Source organism: Rhea americana, unplaced genomic scaffold (genome assembly GCF_003343005.1).
Source record: "Rhea americana isolate MKP2758 unplaced genomic scaffold, rheAme1 scaffold_255, whole genome shotgun sequence".
NCBI lineage: Eukaryota > Metazoa > Chordata > Aves > Rheiformes > Rheidae > Rhea > Rhea americana.
In genome coordinates this window covers 392,043-411,320 of record NW_028186374.1, presented here as the reverse complement: position 1 = coordinate 411,320, position 19,278 = coordinate 392,043, and the positions used below count along the sequence as shown (strand labels likewise).

Genomic DNA, 19,278 nt, shown 5'->3' with positions numbered 1-19,278 from the left:
ACATTGGCGTGAGCCGCGCCGGCGCCGCGATGGTGGCGGGGCCGTGACGGGGGGGGCGGGGGGCGGCGGGCGCCGCCGGGCCGGGACCATGGACGAGCTCAAGCACCAGGTGATGATCAACCAGTTCGTGCTGACGGCGGGCTGCGCCGCCGACCAGGCCAAGCAGCTCCTGCAGGCGGCCCACTGGCAGTTCGAGGTGAGGCCGCCGCCGCGTGCGGCCGCGCTCCAGCTGCGGGGCGCCCCCCCGGCGCCGTGAGGGGAGCCCTGAGGGCGGCGGGAGCCCCGCGCTTTCGGAGCGTGGCCCTGCCCCGCTGCCAGGCGCCCCCCGGTGCTGGGCCCGGCGGTGCCGAGCCCTCCTGGTCCCCCCCGACCCCGCGCGGCGCCGGGGAACCCGCCCGCCCGCCCGTCCGGCACCCGCCGCCTCGCACCGGCCGAGCGGGGCTGCGCCGCGGCTGTGCGCTGGAAAACCCCAGCGCGGCCTTTTCCCCCGTCCCCGCCGCTGAGAGTTTGAGCCCTCAGGCAGCTGCGGGAGAGGAGACTTTGTAGGTCAAACCCTTCCTAGCTCCGGATGCCTCTTTCCTCCCCTCTTGCTCAGAGGCGGGCTGCTCCGTGACATGGGCAGCAGCWAGTGTCACGCGTGGGGCTGGGACCGCAGGCGGGGAGCGCACTGGCGGGCGTTGTGGGGCTCTGCTCGCACACAAACCCCTGCAGCTAAAGCGCTGGGAGCACAGGGAGGAATGCGGCAGCTGTAGCAAGCAAAGCTCGTTCTGAATAGGATTTTTTTTYCCTTATGCAGCCCCAGCAGCTCTCTAGTGTGGAGCTGATGGATTTGACGCTAATGGCACCTTTATAATTGAAGTGTCTGTTTTGTGATGCAGAAGGAGGTCTGAGTCAGTATGGAGAGCAAGAGATTCAGATCGTGTTCATCTGTGTGACTAGGGCACCTCTTGTTCAGCATGCAGTGCAGCCCTGATCTTTCAAAGCGTTGCCAGCGGGCCTCGGAGGCGTTATTCGGGGCTCGTTCTGTAACATGACGACTGTCAGATGGATCAGACCTAGAGGCAGTTCATTGCTATGCAATCTGTGTGCAGTTACGAGATTTCCAGATGCTAAATGGGAGGCTGGCGTTCAAAACCAAGCTGGGCATGTCCGAGGAGCGAGTGGGTGGGTGCATGAGGACACGCTGAGCAGACGTTCCTGTCCATCTGTGCCCAGCTGTGCTCTGTACACCTRGTTGCTCAATGGCACGTTCTGCTTACAGGATCTTTGTTCATGGCACATTCGTTCCTATGTGTAACATGCTCTGGTTTATGTTTACTAACACAACTTGACAGCAGCCCACTGGGACTGGTAAAATGAACTTCCACCACCTCTGTACGTATTGTAAAAGAGCTGGGAACGGGTGAGAAAAGTTGCTTTCCTTTAAAAAGGCATTTCGCAGAACTTTGCCACCCTTTGGCGAGTTGCACAAGTRCAAACAGCCGTCCCCTGCCGGTTTGGCACTCACATGACTCAGAGGAAGCTCAGCTGTAAACAAACGCGCTGTGATGAGCAGTTACCATGTTCCCACTCACTTTTGGTGAAACGGTCAGATAATTCCCTTTGCAAAATGGCCGCTGAAATGGCCGCTGGCCATGCCTTCTTCGGGGAGCCGTGCTGGGGAGGGGTTGTCTTCTGCCTCCAGGGCGCTCTCATCTCTTGTTTCTGGATGTGATATCTGCATGCCTTTTTTCTTTCTTTCTTTTTGAAACTCCTCTAGCGTGGGGCCTGTTTGCCAGCTGGCCTGGGTCTGCTACACTGGGTAGAAATTGGTGGAGTTCAGGCAAGTTTGGTTCTGATTTTCCCTGCCTTTGTTTGCAGTATCCTTGGTTTCAACGCGCCGCTCTTGGGGCGTGGGGCGAGTCAGTGCAGCTGACTTGCACTCGGAGGATACRCTCCTCCTGCTCTTCCCTGTAAGCCGGCTGTGTGCTGTGAGGAGAAGTGTTCCTTGGCCCCAAATGTACCACGAGACTCGTCACCCCGGYGCTCGGCGTGGCAGTTGCCCGACAGCAACGCTGGAGCAAGACGACAGGAGCGGAGTCCCTCGGCTCTGCACCTCCGCCACGGCCRGGGCACGTTGAGCAGCGTCTTGGTGCCAGGCCTTTGCTGTGCGAGCACGCTTCCTGCTTCCTCCTTGCCCGAGGCCTGACGGGAGCTGGGAGAGGGAGGCGGCGGTCGTCGTGGTGGGCGAAAGGTTTATCTGGGAGCCGGGGAAGGCCGGTGCGCCTGCGGATGGACACATTTGTCTCTGCTTCCTTGGTGGTGAGCCCGACCCGCTTGCGGAGCCTCTGGGCTCCCCCTTTTCTTAACCCGTCCATGAATTCCTGGATCTGCCTGTTCCCTCCAGGGAACTCGGATGCAGCAGGAGCTGCCACGCTGTGTAATGCAGCAGGCCGTGAAGCAGCTGCTACCCTTCTGCGAGCAGACCTCTACCCCTTTAGGGGGCCAGGAGTCGCTTTTTTAGTGAAACACGGCTGGGCTTTGGGCTGGTGGACGCAGACTTTTGGGGGCCACATTCTGGTCCCCGTGTTCTTGGGCTTGCCCAGCGTTGGGGCTGCGCTGGGGCCGTTGCGGCTGCTGGGGGAGGATGCTGTGTGGGCTGCGGAGAGGTTTTGCTGCGCACGGAGCGTCCTGCTGACCCTGGCAGCCAGGAGTTTGCACTGGGCGGAGGAGGAACGTGATCTAGGGCAGCGCACGCAAGCAGGGCAGGAGGCTGGGAAGCTGCTCGAGGGATACAACTGCCGTCGTTGCAGCGCAGGCTGATCAAAGCCCTTGCCCTATTCCAGGGCCTGAAAAAGGCACCGTTTATTTTGCAGAAACGTCCCTTCGTCCCCAGGGAGCAGGCTAGCTCGTGGGTAGTGTGCGGATTGCCTCCCCGGCTCTTCCGCTTGCTGCGGCGTCGCTCCTGTCTCGTGGGGACCTGGAGCAGGCTTTCTTGCTGTGTGTTCGGTGTAGCTTGCAGCTCTCACAGCGCTGTGGGCTTCGCCGTGCTCTTGGGGCCAGGCTGCGGTGTGTGCCAGCAGGAACGGCTGTGCCAGCCCAGCCTGCTGGCAGGGGGCCACTATGRTGTGGAGCAGGAGGTTTACAGGGCAGAGGAGGCAGCTCGGGGTGTCTCTGGGTCTCTAGGTCAGTGCTGGAGCTGAGCCCCCTGGGCCACAGATGCCGGCGCTTCTGGAGAAGCAGGTCTCTCCACCGTGGCTGGAGCCGAGCAGGCTTGCYGGGAGAGGTTTGCCGAGTCTGAGGTCAGGGGCTGAGCTATGGATTAATTGGCTTTGCTGTGTACTGATTGCCCCTGGGGCTGCTTGGAAAGAGTACGAAGACGTCAGCTTGTAAAAAAAAAAAAAAAAAAAATCCTTGGTTCCTGCCTTTGTGCTGGTACAGACTGTAGTGTCTCTGCTCCGTTTAGTGATGTGTCAGGGAAACATGAATGAGCAAGAGGGGGAGCAGGTAGGAGTCTGGCTGTGTTCCTTGTCTGTATGGATGGAGTTCTGCTTCCTCTTACCACTGACCTACGTTTTATAGAGCCCCTCTCCCGTTCCTTTGTGGCTAAAACCCAGGACTGCTCCAGCAGCGCCGCTGCCCTGCTCACCCTCCCTGCTCCCTGATCTGCCGTGCCGGCCGCGAATGCGGTTCACGCGCACGCGGTCGTCTCCAGCGAGACAGGAGCAGGCACAAGTGTAACTCGGGTAGCAGCGAGTCAGGGATCGAACAGCACCCCGGGTCCTGCCTGAACGGCTGAGGAGAGCCGGGGGTCGCGCTCTTTCATTCGGGCTGAGCTCGTTCTGCGCAGCGCCCCGGTCTCCTTGCATTCGTTTCCCCGCTGGGCTCTCTGCGGGGGAGCTGTCCTCCCCCCCGGCTCTTGTCACCACGAGCCCCTTCTGGCACCCGGGCAGGTCTCCGTGTGACCCGCCTTGCGCAGCGCTCCATGTCGCGTGCCGGGGAGGGACTCAGCGGCCTGGTCGCCCACCACGTCGGGGCAGACGGTCGGTGCTGGGCTGCCGCGTTCCCCAGCTGTGCTGCCTGCACGTGCCCGGAGCCCTCCCTGGATTTTGGAGGGCGCTGGATACGACATCCAGAAATCCTTCCCAGCAGACAGAGCAACACCACAGCCCGCGTGGGTCCTACAAGCTCAGCCAGCAGCGTCCCTCTGCCGAAGAGCCCCTGTGTGCTCTGCCTGGTAGGAYGGGAGCCCCGTTGTGCCCTGCAGGAGCACAGCCGGTCCCCGTGCTGCTGCCCGCGGGAGAGCTCGCTGCCACCAGCCTCCCGGCTGCCGCTGCCGGCCCCGCCGTGGCCAGGGCTACGCAAGGCTGAGCTGCGGAGCAGGCGCCTTCTCGAGCAAAGGAGCGTTAATTGGCTTTGCAGTGCACTGATTGCCCCCGGCACTTGTGACGGTGGCTAGAGACCAGGTGGCATCAGCAGCTTGGGTTACGTGTGTGGCCCGGGTGGCCTGTGGCACTGAGGGGAGGGGTGCMCAGGCCTCTTGTGTGCTTGAGTGGAGGCTGTTGCAAGTCCTGGGCTCCCTTTGGAAGGCRGCAGCCGCTCTCCGAGGTCGGCAGGGTGGTGAAATGCTGGGCCCAGCGTGGTGGCGTGGTGGTGGGCAGAGGAGTTGCTTCCATCATTCTTGGAAATAGGCAGCTAGAGGGGAGGAGGTGCAGCGTTTTAGGCAGGGGGTCTGTGGTTACAGTGGGCTTCTTCCATCCAGACTTCCATCCTCCACTTTCCCCTTGTGCTGTCAGGGATGAGTGGGCAGGTCGTGGAGAGAACGGGGACCTTCTTTGCCCCAGTCTGCCAACGGCGCAGTCCCACATACAAGGCCACTTGGAGAACAGGCAGCCTGGGGCAGATTTAATCAGCTTATAGTATTTGACTGTGCCCGCGCCTCTGTCYGTGTTTCCCATTCCCTTTTYTCCCTCTTTCTYGTCACATTCCTTTCTGTCTGAGAGYGTATACAGGTGTCGACATCAGACCTCACCCAGGATGAAGGGTGGTGCAGCAGCGGGGGTGTTGCTGTCTTAGGAGTGTCTGTGTCTCTGGCCACCATTTTCTTGACTCATAGATGTGTGCAGGCCTGTTCAGGCCRCCGTGATCGCCAGGGCTTCAGGGACCCCCTTCCTGTTTTATAGYTGTCACTGAAATCAAGTGGATCCTCCCACGGGTGCCAAGGGCTCTCTGAAGTCTCTGGCTGGCTGGGTGCAAGGTTAGGTTGTTGGGTTAATAAAGGCAGAAATGGAGCTATAGTTGGGAAGAGTCTTGCCAGCCTAGCTAGGACATGCTCTGAGTTTTGGGATCTGCCAGCACCTACAGCAGCAGTTGCCTCCCCTTCTCAGATCTGGATTACTTTAAGTGTTTTGTTCCCAGGACGTAACAGCAAGGTAATGTTCCTGGCTACCACGTGGTCTTGCCAGTGGCCTTACACCAGCTTAACCATAAACCGTTCCCACGGGTCTCCCACTCCTCGATGTTGCTTGCACAGCCCCGGTCCCATCCCTTTCCGGGATGAACAGGCTGTTCACCCGTGGCTTAGCCTTTCCGGGGCCTGCTGGCCTGGGGTCTTTTAGTAGATGAATTTTCCATCACAAAAGTGAGCTGAATTGACTTGCCACCGTTCATCGTGGCTGTAGGTGACACAGAAGTGTCTGGAGCATGTGGCTGTGGGCAGCAGGAAAAGAGAGCGTCTCTGTGTGGCAGAGGCAGGGGAGACACTGCGAGTGCTGCAGTTTCAGTGGGTTCATACAAGTGAGACCTACCTCTGCTTCATCCGAGYGTCCAAGCTGCTTGAGTAGCACCAGTCATCAGCTTGTAGACGGGGAGCAAAGTCTCTGGTGGTGYGGCAGCGTGCGGCGGCAGCCCCGGGCCGTGTGCCCGTCTCCCCGGACGTTGCAGGCCTGGCYGCTCTGCKGCAGGGCCGCTCCCGGGAGCCGTTTGAACTGAACRGGACTTTATTCTCRAGCCAGAACTGAATTTGAAATGCTACTTTGAATTTTCTGTTGAACCTAATCTGCAACTGAATTAAAAACATTGTTCTCTGGTCCCGATTCAATGAAAACCTGCCGCAGAACATGAGACAGCTTCATTTTTGCAAGTCCTCCATCAATCCAGCCCCACTCTCCTGCAGAGCCCTCGCTGTCTCCACTGCTCCCAGCCCCTCAAAACCAGGCCTGGTTGCCTGCTCTTCCCCACGAGCCCCTGCCTCTGGCGTTCCCTGCCTGCAAAACCCCTCATCCTCATGCTGCGGGCCTGCCCAAGCTTGAACTGCTTGTGGCATGTGACATAGTTACCAAACAGTTACTGAAGTGAACTGGAAACTATTCAAAATCGTGTCAGCCGTAACTCTCCCCAGTCTGGAACTGAGCTCAAAATTCATTGGTATAGCTGGTGGGCAGAGTCCCACTCGCTATCTCTCGTAGCCCAGTCCCTGGAGATCTCCCAGGGTAAATATGGTGACCCTGATACTGCCCAGTTAAAGATACCCATCTAAGCGTTTCCTGCTGTGCTTCCCCTGCTGGGTTTGGATTTGGTGTCCCTCCTTTCTCTGCTCGAAGCGGTTGCAGAGCATTGCTGGGAGTTGTGAAACGCCTGCTGAGGTCCACTGCAGAAGTGGCTGCGTTTCAGCAACGAGCACAGTGAGCTTCAGCGCACGCGGTCCCCGGGCGGCTTGGCGGCGAGCGTAGCTCGCTGCTTGGGGACGGGGCAGCGGCTGCGCGCAGCGCTCCCTCCGACGAAGGCCGAGAGACCGCGGGGCCGGCGCTGTTCCCCGTGCGGTTGTGGCTCGTGCCGGCTGCGGAGGCAGGCGGTAGCTGAGCGCGCAGAGCAGCCCCCCGGGGTGGTTTGTCCTCCCAGCTCTTCTAGGAGGTGGCTGACACAGGCACAAGGTGCTCCGGCGCCACGTGGCAGCGCRTCCTCCCCAGTGGAGAGCAGGGCGGAAGCGGGCTGCGGCCCCCGGAGCAGGCGGGTGGGCAGGGGGCCTTGCAAAGCCTGCTGAGTGCAGGGATGAGGGGGCGCCTTGTTTGCATGCCGATGGTAACACCTTCTCCTGCGTTTTTTGCAGACTGCTCTCAGTGCTTTTTTCCAAGAAACAAACATCCCCTACAGCCACCACCATCAGATGGTAAGTGCTTCCGCGCCTTTTCAGCGCTCGCCTGGTGCGCGGTGCCAGGCGACGGGCGCTTTGCGGCTATCGCTGATGGCCAGCTTGCTGCTTCGCAGCTCCGGGCGCGCGGGCAGGGAGACGTGGCTGGGCGCCGGCGGAGCTGCCTGCCGGGGAGGGCTTTCCTGGAGAGCCCCCAGGGTGGGCTGTGTCAGAGCCGCYGGCGGGAAGGCCGCGGCTGCTGGGCTGCGCTGCGAGGCCGGGCGCTCTGGGCCGTGCCGGCTGCCCGGCCCGGGACAGACTTTCCTAGGAACTCTCCGGGAGGAGACTGCTCTCCAGGTGTCTGCAAACGCTGGTTGCAGTGAGAGGGCTGGGACGGGGGATGTTGATGGGGACAGTCCTTCCGTCGTGACTGCTGCTTCTTGGTGTTCTTGTCCCGTGAGCCTSTTGGGGCAGAAAGCGGCTGCGGGGAGGGGATCAGCCCACGGCAGCCGCTGGGAGCTGCAGTTAGGACTGGGGCAGCCCTCGCCTAGGCTCTAGCTTCGAGCCTGGCCCTGCGCTCGCTGTTGCTTGGGCTGCCAGGTTGGATGTCCTCGTGCTGGCCCCTGGCTCTGCCCCTTTAACTCTCGTGCCTGGACAGCCCGTAATCTGCCTGGGCAGATGTGTCCTAGGGATTTGCTGGCTGCCGTGGCCTCATTTGACTCCCTGAGACAGTTGGGGATTTGGAGTGTGCAGCGAGTGTGCAGAGCAAACGCCTGGCGGGGCCTGAGCGCGCCTGAGCTCCTGTGGGGCAGCAGTGGCTGCGGCAGGACCGTGGGGCGGGGGCCGAGCCCGAGCCCTGCGCCTGCCCGCAGGGCTGGCACGCTGCGGGTCCCAGGAGGCGCGGCGGGCAGCGGCTCGGGGAGCAGAGGGAGTCTGCAGCTTGGCYGGCCGCGGGAGGGGGCGCGGGGAGGACCTGTGTGGGCCCTGACGAGCTCTCGGCAGAAGATTAGTCTTCAGAGCCTTAAATAACCGCTACCTGCAGGGAGCACCGTCCTCGGAGCTGGGGGGGGGATGGATCGCGGCAGAGATGAAGGCAGCGCCGGCCGGAGGCTGGTGGCAGCCCGGCGCGTGCGGGGAGGGGGAGGAGGAGGAGGCGCGGGATGACAGCAGAGCCTGTCCGGGAGCGATGCCCGGTCCCTCCCTGCCTCTGGCTGCCACTTCTCGCCTCTGCGGGCATCCAGCTCACCCCGCGCAAGGGGCTGGGCTGTGCCAGTGAGCTTCCCGGCAGGCCCGTGCAGCTGGCAGGCGGTGGCGGGTGGGATGCCCCCGGGCTGCCGTTTGCCGTGTAGACGGGCCTTCTGGCGGAGCCCGCGTCCCTGCCCCCCTCCGCCCGGCTGGCGCACGCTCCTGCGGTGTTCGTCGCGGGGCTCGGCCAGTGCTGCCGGTGCCTGCGGGGACCGCAGAGGCGTGCCACGCCGGCGGGGGGAGCGGGGCCTTGCCCTGGGAGGTGACACGATGGAGACCCCCCGAGGCAGGCACRAGTCGCCTCGGCCCGTCCTGCTCGGCCCCGGCTGCCCCCGCTGACCCGCTCTGTCTCCTCCCGCAGATGTGCACTCCTGCCAACACGCCGGCCACGCCGCCCAACTTCCCCGACGCCCTCACCATGTTCTCCCGCCTCAAGGCCTCCGAGAGCTTCAACAGCAGCAGCCCCGTGGCCTCCATGGCGACTTCGCCGCCACCGCCAGCCCCGCCGCTGCCCCAGCACGGGGCCTTCAATCCTGCCTGGCCCGCGGCCTCCCCCCCCGGGCAGCAGCAGAGCATGTGGACTCCGGCCCCCCCAGCGCAGCCCGCGGGCTGGCCTGCCGCCGTCTCCCAGCAGGCCACGGCAGAACAGAAGGCCAACGTGACCATGGAGGCAGAGAGATGAGGCCGYGGCGGAGAGCGAACACGGCGGGGACCCCTGCATACATACAYATATATATWTWTTTTTTTCTCCTCGTCCCCGAAGAGGAGAGGAACTCTACTGCCAGCGCGTCTGGCAGCCACAGAGACACACAAGCAAATAGCTGCCTTGCATGGGTTTGGTTTGAAGTAGTTTTTACTTGTCCTAGAGCTGAACAGAGCTCCCCAGAGACAGTGGGAGGCTGCGTGGGACGCGAGACTGGCGCTGGCCTCTGCCTGGGACCCTGCTGTCGTGGGGAGGGAGCTCCCCTCTCCTCTCTTGGGACGCCGGAGTTTGCATGCGAGTGACGTTGACGGAGGAGGTCCCTTTTTTCACGGTCCCCCTCCCTGCCCGCGCAGGCTGGGCCGCCCTGCTGCGCGGAGCGGATCGCGCCCGAGCGCGTCTGCCCCCTCCTTGGCCCCGCACAGCCGGGCCCGGGACGGACACCCCACGTGTTTTGTTTTTTGTAACGGGGGGAAGAAGAGAGCAAGCGTCGTTTCCGCTCAGCCGTGGCCTCCGCCCTGCGCGCGCTGCGCTCGCCTCGCCGGTGAGCAGGGCTGGGGGCCGCCGACTCCGGGGGCGGTGCAGAGCCTCTCGGTTTCTGTGGACCTGGCTCACCCCGCAGGGAGGCCCTCGTCATGGGGCGCGGGGGCCGCCGGACGGGGTGAGCCGCGAGCAGCCCGGCTGAGCTAGCGCACCGTCCCCTCGCCCGCCTGGGACAGGGCGTTCGCCCGGGGGCTGTTTGCATGACAGTGTAACCCTAGAGACTGGGCTCGTTTCTAACCCTTCTGCTCTTTTCTCCTGGTGGCTGAAAGTCTACCCAGACGCGCCGCAGCCGCTTGCAATACACGCTCTTCTGCTTTGAACCTGGTGTCTTTGCTTCGTGTGCCGCAGTGGTGGGAAGCTGGGAAAGCTGACCTGGGGGGGGGTTGCAGGACCCCCTCTCTCAAGTGGCTCTGAGCGTGGACAGCGTCAGAGCTGGGGCCGGTGTCTCCTCCTCTCCTGCCTCTACGTAGGCTGCTCGAAACGCCCCATCCCAGCTGCGCGGTGCCTGTCTGCCGCCTTTGGCCAGGCGGGTGCGGGGCTCAACTGCAGCAGGAGCTGGCCCAGCTCTGCCCGCYGCCCTGCCACGTTAGCCACGGACAGGAGCTTGCAGCTGCGGGGCTGCTAACCCCACCGAGCCCAGGGGCCGGGCTGGTGGCAGGGCTGATAGCRCGACGCCCGCCGGTCCCAGCTGTCTTGCCGTAACCTGGCTACCATCCCCATAGCCGTCTGCTTGCCAGTCAATAATTAATTTCCATCTCTTATTTGTGATGCTAAAATAAACATTGTATGAGTGATGGTTGCACCGGGGCCGCATCTCCCCAGCCTCTTGCACGGCCTCGATGGAGGATGGACAGCAGAGGCTGGAGCTGGGGGCTCACYGGCGTGTGCTCGTGCCCCAGGGCTGCACGGCTCAGTCCTGTCCCGTGGGGCAGACCAGACTGGGCCAAGCACATGGGCCAGCTCCCTCGGCCACGTCTGAGCCCAGTGTGTTGTGGCCAGCACCTAGTCCTGCTAGGAGCAGGGACCGTGTGAGGCACAGAGCCCACCTGTGGGGACAGGGGCCCTGGGGAGATAAGGGGGAGGGATCTCTGTCCTCAGGAGGCACCTGCCACTGAAACRCAGGTGAAGCCAGAGGTCACCAAGCATGAAGGCTGCGGAGAGACGGGAGAGAGGCCAGTGTGGAGGAGACAGCTTGCCTGTGGCTATCCCAAGTCCACCAGGAGCAGTGGAATCAGAAAATCCAGGGCCAGACCCAGAGACCTGAAGGGCTGGCTGGTCAGAGAGAGCTTGCAAGGACTCAGCACAGCCCAGAAGCGTCTCCTTGGGGAACGAATCCAATGCAACCCYGTGGCTGCAGCAGGGCAGGCAGGACGTGCCTCCCTGCTACTGGGGGGAGGCCAGTGCTGGCATCACTGCGCCCTGCCAGCCTCCGCTTGCTGTCCCCTGCACCGCAGCTGGGCCGTGCGCACTGCGTGGCCTCGCTGCCCCATCTGGGATGCGGTGATTTGGGCGCTGGTCGCTCCCAAGGTAGCTCAGCTCACCCGGGCCAAGTCTCTGAGGATGCCCCGTGAAGCCCAGCGAACCCAGGGACCATGCAGGGGAGGCAGCTGAGCAGGGAGCATCTTTATAGYTCGCGGAGTCACGTCGCTGTAACACAGGGCTGCGAGGGAGGCCCCCGAGGTGCAGCCTGGGCCAAGGGGAGGGAGAGGCCCCGGCAGCATCGCCCCCACCGCTCCAATCCCCGAGGCCAGGCAGAGCTGGAGCAGCCCCGGCGTGCAGGACCACCTCTCCCCGGCAGCGCAGCCTTGGCAGTCCCGCTCCAACCGCACTCTTTCCGCCTGTCCTGGCGGCGACGGGGCCGCTGGGCCGAGCTGTGGCTCTCCCCGGCCGGCTCAGACACCCGCCACGCTGCTGCCGCCTGGGGCATCCTGCCGCCGGCCTCCGGAGGAGAGGGCCCTCGCCCGCATGGCAGCGCCTGCGGTGCGGAAGGACAGAGCGCGTTTAGCTAGCGCCTTGCGCAGGGCACAGCAGCCTCGCTCCTGCAAGAGCACCCCAGGAGCGCTCGGGCAGCGGGGCGAGCCCACGTCCGCCGGGACTCACACGAGTACGGGGACACGTAATGGCTGCCGTACTTCACAGGGCGCGTCTTTTCGGTGGCCTGCCGGAAGGGAGGCTGGAAGTTCTTCATTCCTTCAGGACGAAGGACGGAGACGTTAGCACAGCGAGACGGGCGGCTGGGCTGCGTGGGCAGCCCCCGCCAAGTGCTCAGGCCCGAGCGGGGAAGCAAGCCGTGGTGTGGGWCCGAGCCAGCACGGCTGCAGGGCCGACCTCCGGCAGCACCAGGCCAGGCACCACCAGCGGGACTTTGGCTCCGGCCACCCCAGCAGCAGGTAACGCTGCCCCCGGCGCCCCGGCACTGCCTCCTTACCTGGGAAGTCCCTTTCCAGGGTGACAGTCCTGTTGGCGGCCCCTGAGCACAGTCTGCCCTTGTACAGCACCCCGTTGATGCCCAAAATATCCACTTCGGTCTAGAGGGAAGACCAGCCGGGGGCGTCGGACGGGCCCCGAGGCCGTGCCCGGCCCGTGGGCTCAGCAGCTTTCCAGAGCCCGGGGCCACGAGGCTGCGCGGGGTGGCGGGGGGCTCACGTTCTCGGTGGCGAAGGCGGCGGGGTCTCCGTAGGGGCAGACGGTGGTGAGGGAGCTGGAGGCGGACAGCTGTCCGGCGGGACTCGTGGGGCACGTGTCTCCGGGCCAGCGCTGCCGTGCCGCGCCAGGGCCCTGGCTGGCCTCGGCGCTCCCGTCAGCCTCCCTTGGGAGGACAGCGACGGCTGTTACCCRCCTGCCCGGCCCAGCAGCCTGCGGCTGCCCAGGGCTCGCTGCGGACCCCATACCCCAAACGGAGAGCGAAACCTCGCCGGGGGTGCCCAGCCCTCCACCCCAGTGGGATGGCGACCTGTGGCGGGCCAGTCCCAACCTGGAGCAAATCCAAACCCGCAGCATTTCCAGTGTGCAGGCGGGCAGGGCCGYGGTGCCCGCGCACGGCACAAGCCACCAGCACGGCCGTGCCGGCGCCTGGCAGGCCCGCACCTTGCCAGTGCCCGGTGTGCCAGGTACTCGTAGCCATTGGCGCTGGCCGGCCGGGGCCGGATGAGCAGGTTGGCTTTTCGGACAGTCACCAAGCGCCTGGGGACAGGGATGCAAACACCAAGTCAGGCAGTGGCCTCTAGTGGAAAAGCAGCGTGGTGGTTTGGTCCCATCCCGCTACTCACGGCCTGGGGGCCACCGGCACCGGTCTGTCGCAGGAGATGCACTTCACCCGCTCAAAGAGCTGCCTGCGACACAGGGGCAGCCACTCAGGACACRTCAGCAGCACCTTCTCCCCTGCCAGCTCAGCAGGGACTGCACGAGGGCCTACGGGTGGCCCACGCCCTTGTGCAAGGTGGGACAAACAGGATTTGGGAAGAAGCAACCTCCACCTCCCCACAGGATGGGGTGGGATTGGTCAGGATGGGACTGGATGGGATGGAACAGGATAGGATAGGAAAAAACAGGATGGGATGGGACGGGACGGGATGGGACAAAACAGGATGGGACAGGCAGGACAGAATAGAATGAGAGGAGACAGGACAGGACTGGATGGGACAGGACAGGACGGGATGGAATGGTATGCGACAGGATGGAATGGGATGGGATGGGATCCAGCATCCCTCACCTCTTAAAGCCAGCAGCACTGCTGGCATTGAAGGGGGGGCCCTGGCGCAGGTACTTCTTGGTGAACTTCCACACCCGCTCCAGCTGTGCCCGCAGGGGGGTTAACACCATGCGGTCCAGCTGAGGGAGGAGAACAAGGCGGGGACTAGTGGGCTCAGCCCACCCCACCACTGTCTCTGTGGTGAGCCAGGACCATTTCAGGGGATGTTGCAGCACCCAAGGGGGCCCTGCAGGCTTGCTAATCCTTGAAGGATGTTGGGGAACACCTGGGACACGTGCCCAGTCACAACACGCAAACCGTTGTCTCTTGGTACCAGCGTTCACCCTCCTTGCTCAGCAGGCACAAGAGGGGGACCAGTTCCTGTTGTGGTGTGGAGCAGGGAGCCCCGAGACTGCCCCCATCCCTCCCTCCCTGTCACCCTTCCCAGGCAGTGAGGCTACCTTGGAGTCCATGTCACTGACAAGCTTCTCCAGGGCTTTCTGCCAGTCCTGGTCCTGCAGAGACATCTTCTGCAGCAGGTCATGCATCATCTCGCTCAGCTGGGCTATGGCGCTTTGCAGCTCCTCCTGGCTCACTTTGGTCTCCAGCTCAGCCTTGTCTGCTTTCTAAGGGAGGCACCATGCCAGGGCCGTTCCTGCGTTCCTGCGCCCCCCACCCCTGCCTCTGCCACACCCAGAATTGCCATCGAGTGAGTGCAGGCAGGGGACAGGAGCTCTGCTGTGCACCAGCTCGGGGCCAGGCACACAGCAGGGTAGGAGCCGTCACTGCAGGTGCAGGGACGGTCTCCACATCCCCATGCTGCAGGGAAAGGCAGGGTGCCCAGGAGCCAGGGAGCAGATCTTGGGGTGGCTCTTGTAGCTCAGAGAAGGGCCAGTGAGGAGACCCTCCCCCGACTCCCATCTCCATGGGAATGAGGTACCAAAGAGTCATGGGGCTCAAGGGGCAAAGAGCACTGCTGCCATCTCAGACACATGCTGACACAGGGCTCTTTGGGGTGTCTCTACTCACAATCTCCATGCCTTGTTCCAGCASGGCCTTGTCTGCTTTGCTCACATCCAGATGCTCCACCATCTCRCGCAGGCTCTGCTCACGGTGACACACTCATCAGCAAGTGCCACCCCTGCCTGGGAGGGGGGGGCACAGTGTCCCACCACCCTCCCTCTGAGCGCACTGGTTCATGCCACGTTGGCCCCTGCACCACCAGGACGGCCTARCAGCAAAATGCCCACGTCGAGACTCCCAGCGTTGTCTGGAGCCCTCAGCCTGGCAGGGGAAGCACCACGGCTGARGGAAGCTCTCCCCACCCACAGCAGACACTGTGTTTTTAGCCCAGTTTGGACACTAACCGTGGCAGGARCTGTTCTTGGAGCATTGCTGAGCCCGGGCTGCCCAGGGCATGCTCACCTGGACATCCTCAGTGTCACTCCAGAGCCGCTCCGCAGCCTCCTGCAGCCTGGTGCACTGCTCCCGCAGCTGCCCCACTTGCTCCAGCACATCCTTGCGGAAGTCCAGTGCCTGGGGAGGACAAAACACAACCTCTGGTAAGAGCCATAGCCTGAGTGAAGCAGGACGCTGCAGGGGATGTGGGCTCGCAGACGTCTCCAGCGAGGGGCTAGCAGGGGAACCCCAGAAGGACACAGCACCGTGAGCAGGGTGCTGGGACTGCACCCCCAAAGCCGACCAGCGGCTCCCACCAAAGCCTTGCAGGCCGGGCACCTTCTCTCCTTCGTCCTCCAGGTGCTTTATATCACTCTGCACCCTCTCCAGTTTGGCAGCTATGTCATCCAAGGTGCCGACGTTGGCTGAAAAAGGATAGCAAAGCTTTACTCTGCTGCTGCGGATACTGCAGGCACCGGGCACGGCACTGTCCCCAGCGCGAGTGGCTCCACAGCTGTGGAGGTCTCCCAGCCCTGCCACCAGCCCCAGCAGGCACAGCCAGTGCAAGGGCACCCGACGGTGCTGGCGGAGAGCCACAGCAGGCAGGTAACTGTGGTCCATGCTGGATGCATCCCAGCACTGCCGTGAGCTGGGCAGGGGGACCTCGGAGACCCAGCTGGGACAGCTGAGCCCATCCTGTGCTAAGCCCATCCTGTACGGGCTGCGGGGCCCAGCGGCACAGTCCGGCTGTGACTGCCTGCACTCACCGTGCTGCTGCAGCTGGCTCTCGAGGCGGCTGACGCGGGCGCCCATGGCCTCGTGCTGCTCCGGCAGCCAGCTCAGCCTCCGCAGCGCCTGGCGGGCCGGCTCCTGTGTGGCATCTGGGCTGGGCTCCTGGGCATGGGCTTTCTGAAACAAACAGCTCTGGAGGTTTTGGGGAGAGTCAAAGAACCCTGAGCTGTCCCGGAGCCAAAGGGCACTGATGGCCCCATGTTTCTTGGGGGCCCCAGGCAGAAAGCGATTGTCCTGCGAGCTGCTGGGCTCCAGCAGAGGTGCCCCGTGCCCGGGAGCCTGCACGAACCTCGCTGGCGAGCGCCTCGCAGAGAGTGCTCCAGCGCACCACGTCAGCCTGCCGGGGCAAGGCGCTCAGCTCCGTCCGCACCTCCGCCTGCGGCCGGCAGAGAAAAGCAGCTGTTTTACGCTTCCTCAAACCTCGCCGCTATCTTCCAGCAGTGCCCAGCACCATCCTGACCCTGCAGGTGCCCCAGGGCTGGGTGTAAAACTGCCCTGCAGAGAAACCAGTCTGCCTGGGCTCAGCCCCAGGAGCAGAGGGCTGAAAACATCCCCTGCACACATGCGCTGGGGCAGGATGGCTCCCGGGGCCACTGACCTCTTAGCGAGGTCCAGAGAGACACATCCAAAATCAAGTGGTAAATCCGCCCATGTGTGGGTGCACCGCTGTGTCCTGGGGTGATGCTGGTCTGCCAGCACCCCTGGGCAGATGGGATAAAAACAGCAGAGGCGGCTGGGGGAAAGTCTGCACACCAGAACACTGTGGGGCACCAGTGGATGTCTTCTGTGCCAGGGGTCCCTACTCCACTGTCCAGGAGCATGACCAGAGGGGATCTCCTATAGGAGAACCTATGTGATCTGTGCCTACAGATCCCATAAGAAGAGCATCACTAGGCTCGATCCTCATCAGGACAGGTCCGCACTGTTCAGCTGGGGCCAGGGGAGCCCTCAGGAGGCCTAAATATGTTTCCCATATAGAYTTGCCAAGACCTGACCCTGGGTAGCAGCTTGAGGACAGTCCCAGCTAGCAGGGCACTGAGTGCCTCTGAGCACCAGGTACCAGAGGGGCTGGCTCAGATCCACTCTGCCTGGTGTCTCCCCACTCACCATTTGGTCCAGGAGGCTCTGCAGGAGGTGGCCATGCTCATCCAGCCGTCCCAAACGCTCTCGCAGATCCTCCAAGCCAGTCTGTCAAAGAGAGACATCAGCAGGGACYGGCATCATGAGGGATCAGCATCAGCAGCCCAGGCTGCAGTTGGGCTCTGCCGCTGCAGGCAGTCTCTGTCCAAAACCCCAGACTTACGGGCAGATCCCACATCTCCCAGCTTAGCTTTGAAGTGGGAGGGAGCCTGAGCTTGGAACCTCACTCCCAATCACCCTTTTTGTCCATGTAGCCCCCCTCAYGGAAGCCCTACCCTTCTACTCTCTAGCAGCCAACCCAGCCCCCCATATGCACCTTCTGCAAATTGTCCTTCAAGAGCTGCAGCTCCTCCTGAAAGGCCTCGACGGTGGTTTTCAGGGAGTATATGGTGGTRAGCAGTTCCTGCAGCATGTCCATGGCCTGAGGAATACAAGAGGACATGGGCAAGGAGCATGTCAGTGCCAAAGGAAGGGTTTCATTGCCTGCCCAACACCAAGGCAGGTGCTAAACTGCTTGGCCTGGGCCTGCTCTCCTCAGTAAAGAGACACATGCATCTCATGCACAGCTTGATGTTGGTGGACCTGCCTGCTCTCATCCCATGGTGGGAGCATTGCACTCCCAGGGGTGTCCCTACCTTGCCCAGGGGACTGTCGYGTTATGGGGCAGGTGCCAGGCACTGCTACAGGATGGACCACTTCTGTCATGCTGCCCACACGCAATGAACAGCGCTCAGGATGGAGGGGATCCCACTGAGAGAGGGGGACGAAGGCTACGTAATGCCAAAGCTCTGCCAGTGTCTGCACAGGAGTATATGGCAAGCGTGCTACTGGGCCTTTACCAGGCTCTGGGTCCACAGAAGAGGATTATCTTGGCCAAGGTGCTCTTACCCAGCTGTGCTGATGGAGAGAAGCAAGGCTGAGCAGCATACAGCAAAGATGCAATTTTGGAAATTTCTCTGGGATACAGGAGTAAGTCCCAGACCTGCTGTCATGGCATCGACCGTGTCTATCCAGCCCACGCCTATGCTTAAAGAGTGGGGCAGCCCATGGGGCAGTTCCTGCTCAGGTCCCCCAAAGAGAAATAAAGGGTGCTTGGAGGGCTGAGCTCCAGGCTCCTCACCCCAGCAAAGTGCTGTCCCCTTTTCCCTTTGCTCCGTAGTTATGTTCAAAGACAAGGTTATGAAAATGAGAYGGAACCAGATCCAGGTCTCACAAGAAATGAAAAGATGTCTTGGTTTTCTGCTCCAGGCCAGCCCCACGTGGCCTGTGGAGAAGTCAGCAGTCCAGCTGGAGCTGCAGAAAGTGGCCTGGACTCTGGTCCCTCTCCAAGTTGGGCAAGGAGTACAGTGACCACAGCTGAGAATCTTTGTGCTGCAACCCATGGCTTGAGTGAGGAAGACAGTGTTGTTTTCACACGTTACGCTTCTGATTCACAGCCAACATCAACAACCAAATAAATTGAACGTGCAGCATGTGAACATCTCCCAAGGGATCCTGACTTGGCATGGGGATGGCTGCCTGCATGACACCACCACTGCCACCTGCAGCTCAGCCACTCACAGTAACACAGGGAAAATGTGAGAGAAGGAGCATGTTATGGGTGCTATGGCCCTGCCAGGTGAATGAAGGGYTGTGTGCTCCATCCAGCCTCCAGGTCCCAGGCCTTGTGCAGGGACCTGCCGGGATATGCAGTACAGAGGCTTTGGGATGGGGACAGGAGTGACAGGTGCTGGCCCCCAGCAATGGAGTACAGCAAAGTGCCCTGCTCAGAGCCTGGTCTTGCTAGAGCACAACAAGAGTGACCCTTGCTGGAGGCAGGATAGGACCCAACAGACTTAAATCTCAAGAGCAAATATTGCTAGAGCCTCTGTAGCAGGTGAGAAATGACCAAAGGTGGTTTTGGTCATCAGCTGTGTTAAAATACTACTCTTTAGGGAATCCCAGGGAGGGAGCAAGGCTCGTCTGAGCCACACCATGGCTGCAGAAACGTGCCTCAGTGTTTCACCGAGCTCTCCAGCACTGCGGGAGCAGATGTACCCGTGGGCAGGTCACTGCAGAGGGCAGGACACTGTGCAGAATGGGGCATGGTGTAGGGCAGGACGCCGGGCTCGACGCCACGTAGACAAGCCAGCAGGCCAGCCTGCGGTGCCACCAGGGAGGGGGCTCTCAGAAGAYGGGTGTCTCACCTTTGTCACCCCCTCTTCGTTCATTTCTACCTTCTTCTTCAGCTGCATCATTTGCCACATGTCAGCAACGGGCTTGCCCGGGGGCTGGCTGTGGGCCAGCAGCTCCGCGGTGGACGGGGGCCCATCGAGGCGGCTCAGCTGCCTCTCGACCCTCCCCAGGCGCAGCTGCATCTCCTGGAAGAGGGCGCAGCTCTCGGCCCGGGCAGCGGCCCCGGCGGCCTTGGCCCCGGCGGGCTCGAGGAAGCCCCGCTCGTCCTCGGAGAGCTCCGCCGCGGCGTCCCGCAGCTGGAGGTGCTCCAGGACGCCGCGCAGCAGGACGCGCAGCGCGTTGAAGTTGACGCTGCCGACGTCGGGCGCGCCGATGGCCACGTCCGCCAGCTCCGCCAGCCGGACGGAGAAGCTCATCTCGCCTCGGGTCTCTCGGCCGGGCGGGAGGCGGCGGCCGGTCGCGGGGATCGCGGGGGACACGGCCGCG

At 62.7% G+C, this 19,278-nt stretch overlaps 2 protein-coding genes across 2 annotated transcripts; one reads left to right on the top strand and one right to left on the bottom strand.

The window, feature by feature from the left end:
* Positions 1 to 6: 6 nt before the first annotated feature.
* UBALD1 (UBA like domain containing 1) lies at positions 7 to 9,916 on the top strand. Its single transcript, XM_085307199.1, has 3 exons — positions 7 to 196; positions 7,088 to 7,147; positions 8,715 to 9,916. Exons 1-3 carry the CDS (start codon positions 89 to 91, stop codon positions 9,033 to 9,035), a joined length of 489 nt encoding a protein of 162 aa, XP_085163325.1. The 5' UTR covers positions 7 to 88; the 3' UTR covers positions 9,036 to 9,916.
* Positions 9,917 to 11,240: 1,324 nt separating this feature from the next.
* On the bottom strand, positions 11,241 to 19,208 carry CUNH16orf96 (chromosome unknown C16orf96 homolog). The gene is made up of 16 exons (XM_085307252.1): positions 18,804 to 19,208; positions 16,934 to 17,038; positions 16,585 to 16,665; positions 15,763 to 15,853; positions 15,453 to 15,590; positions 15,025 to 15,110; positions 14,713 to 14,823; positions 14,317 to 14,391; positions 13,749 to 13,913; positions 13,309 to 13,427; positions 12,866 to 12,928; positions 12,684 to 12,779; positions 12,243 to 12,405; positions 12,025 to 12,124; positions 11,697 to 11,786; positions 11,241 to 11,571 (listed from the first exon to the last, which is right to left on the bottom strand). The coding sequence occupies exons 1-16, from the start codon at positions 19,206 to 19,208 to the stop codon at positions 11,489 to 11,491; spliced, it is 1,971 nt and encodes a 656-aa protein (XP_085163378.1). The 3' UTR covers positions 11,241 to 11,488.
* Between the last annotated feature and the right edge of the window lie 70 nt (positions 19,209 to 19,278).

Bases quoted from the DNA above. Each gene is read 5' to 3' on its own strand.
- UBALD1 (XM_085307199.1), top strand. From the start codon at position 89: ATGGACGAGCTCAAGCACCAGGTGATGATCAACCAGTTCGTGCTGACG. The intron at 197-7,087 runs GTGAGGCCGCCG...CGTTTTTTGCAG, and splicing joins CGGCCCACTGGCAGTTCGAG to ACTGCTCTCAGTGCTTTTTT. The intron at 7,148-8,714 runs GTAAGTGCTTCC...CTCCTCCCGCAG, and splicing joins ACAGCCACCACCATCAGATG to ATGTGCACTCCTGCCAACAC.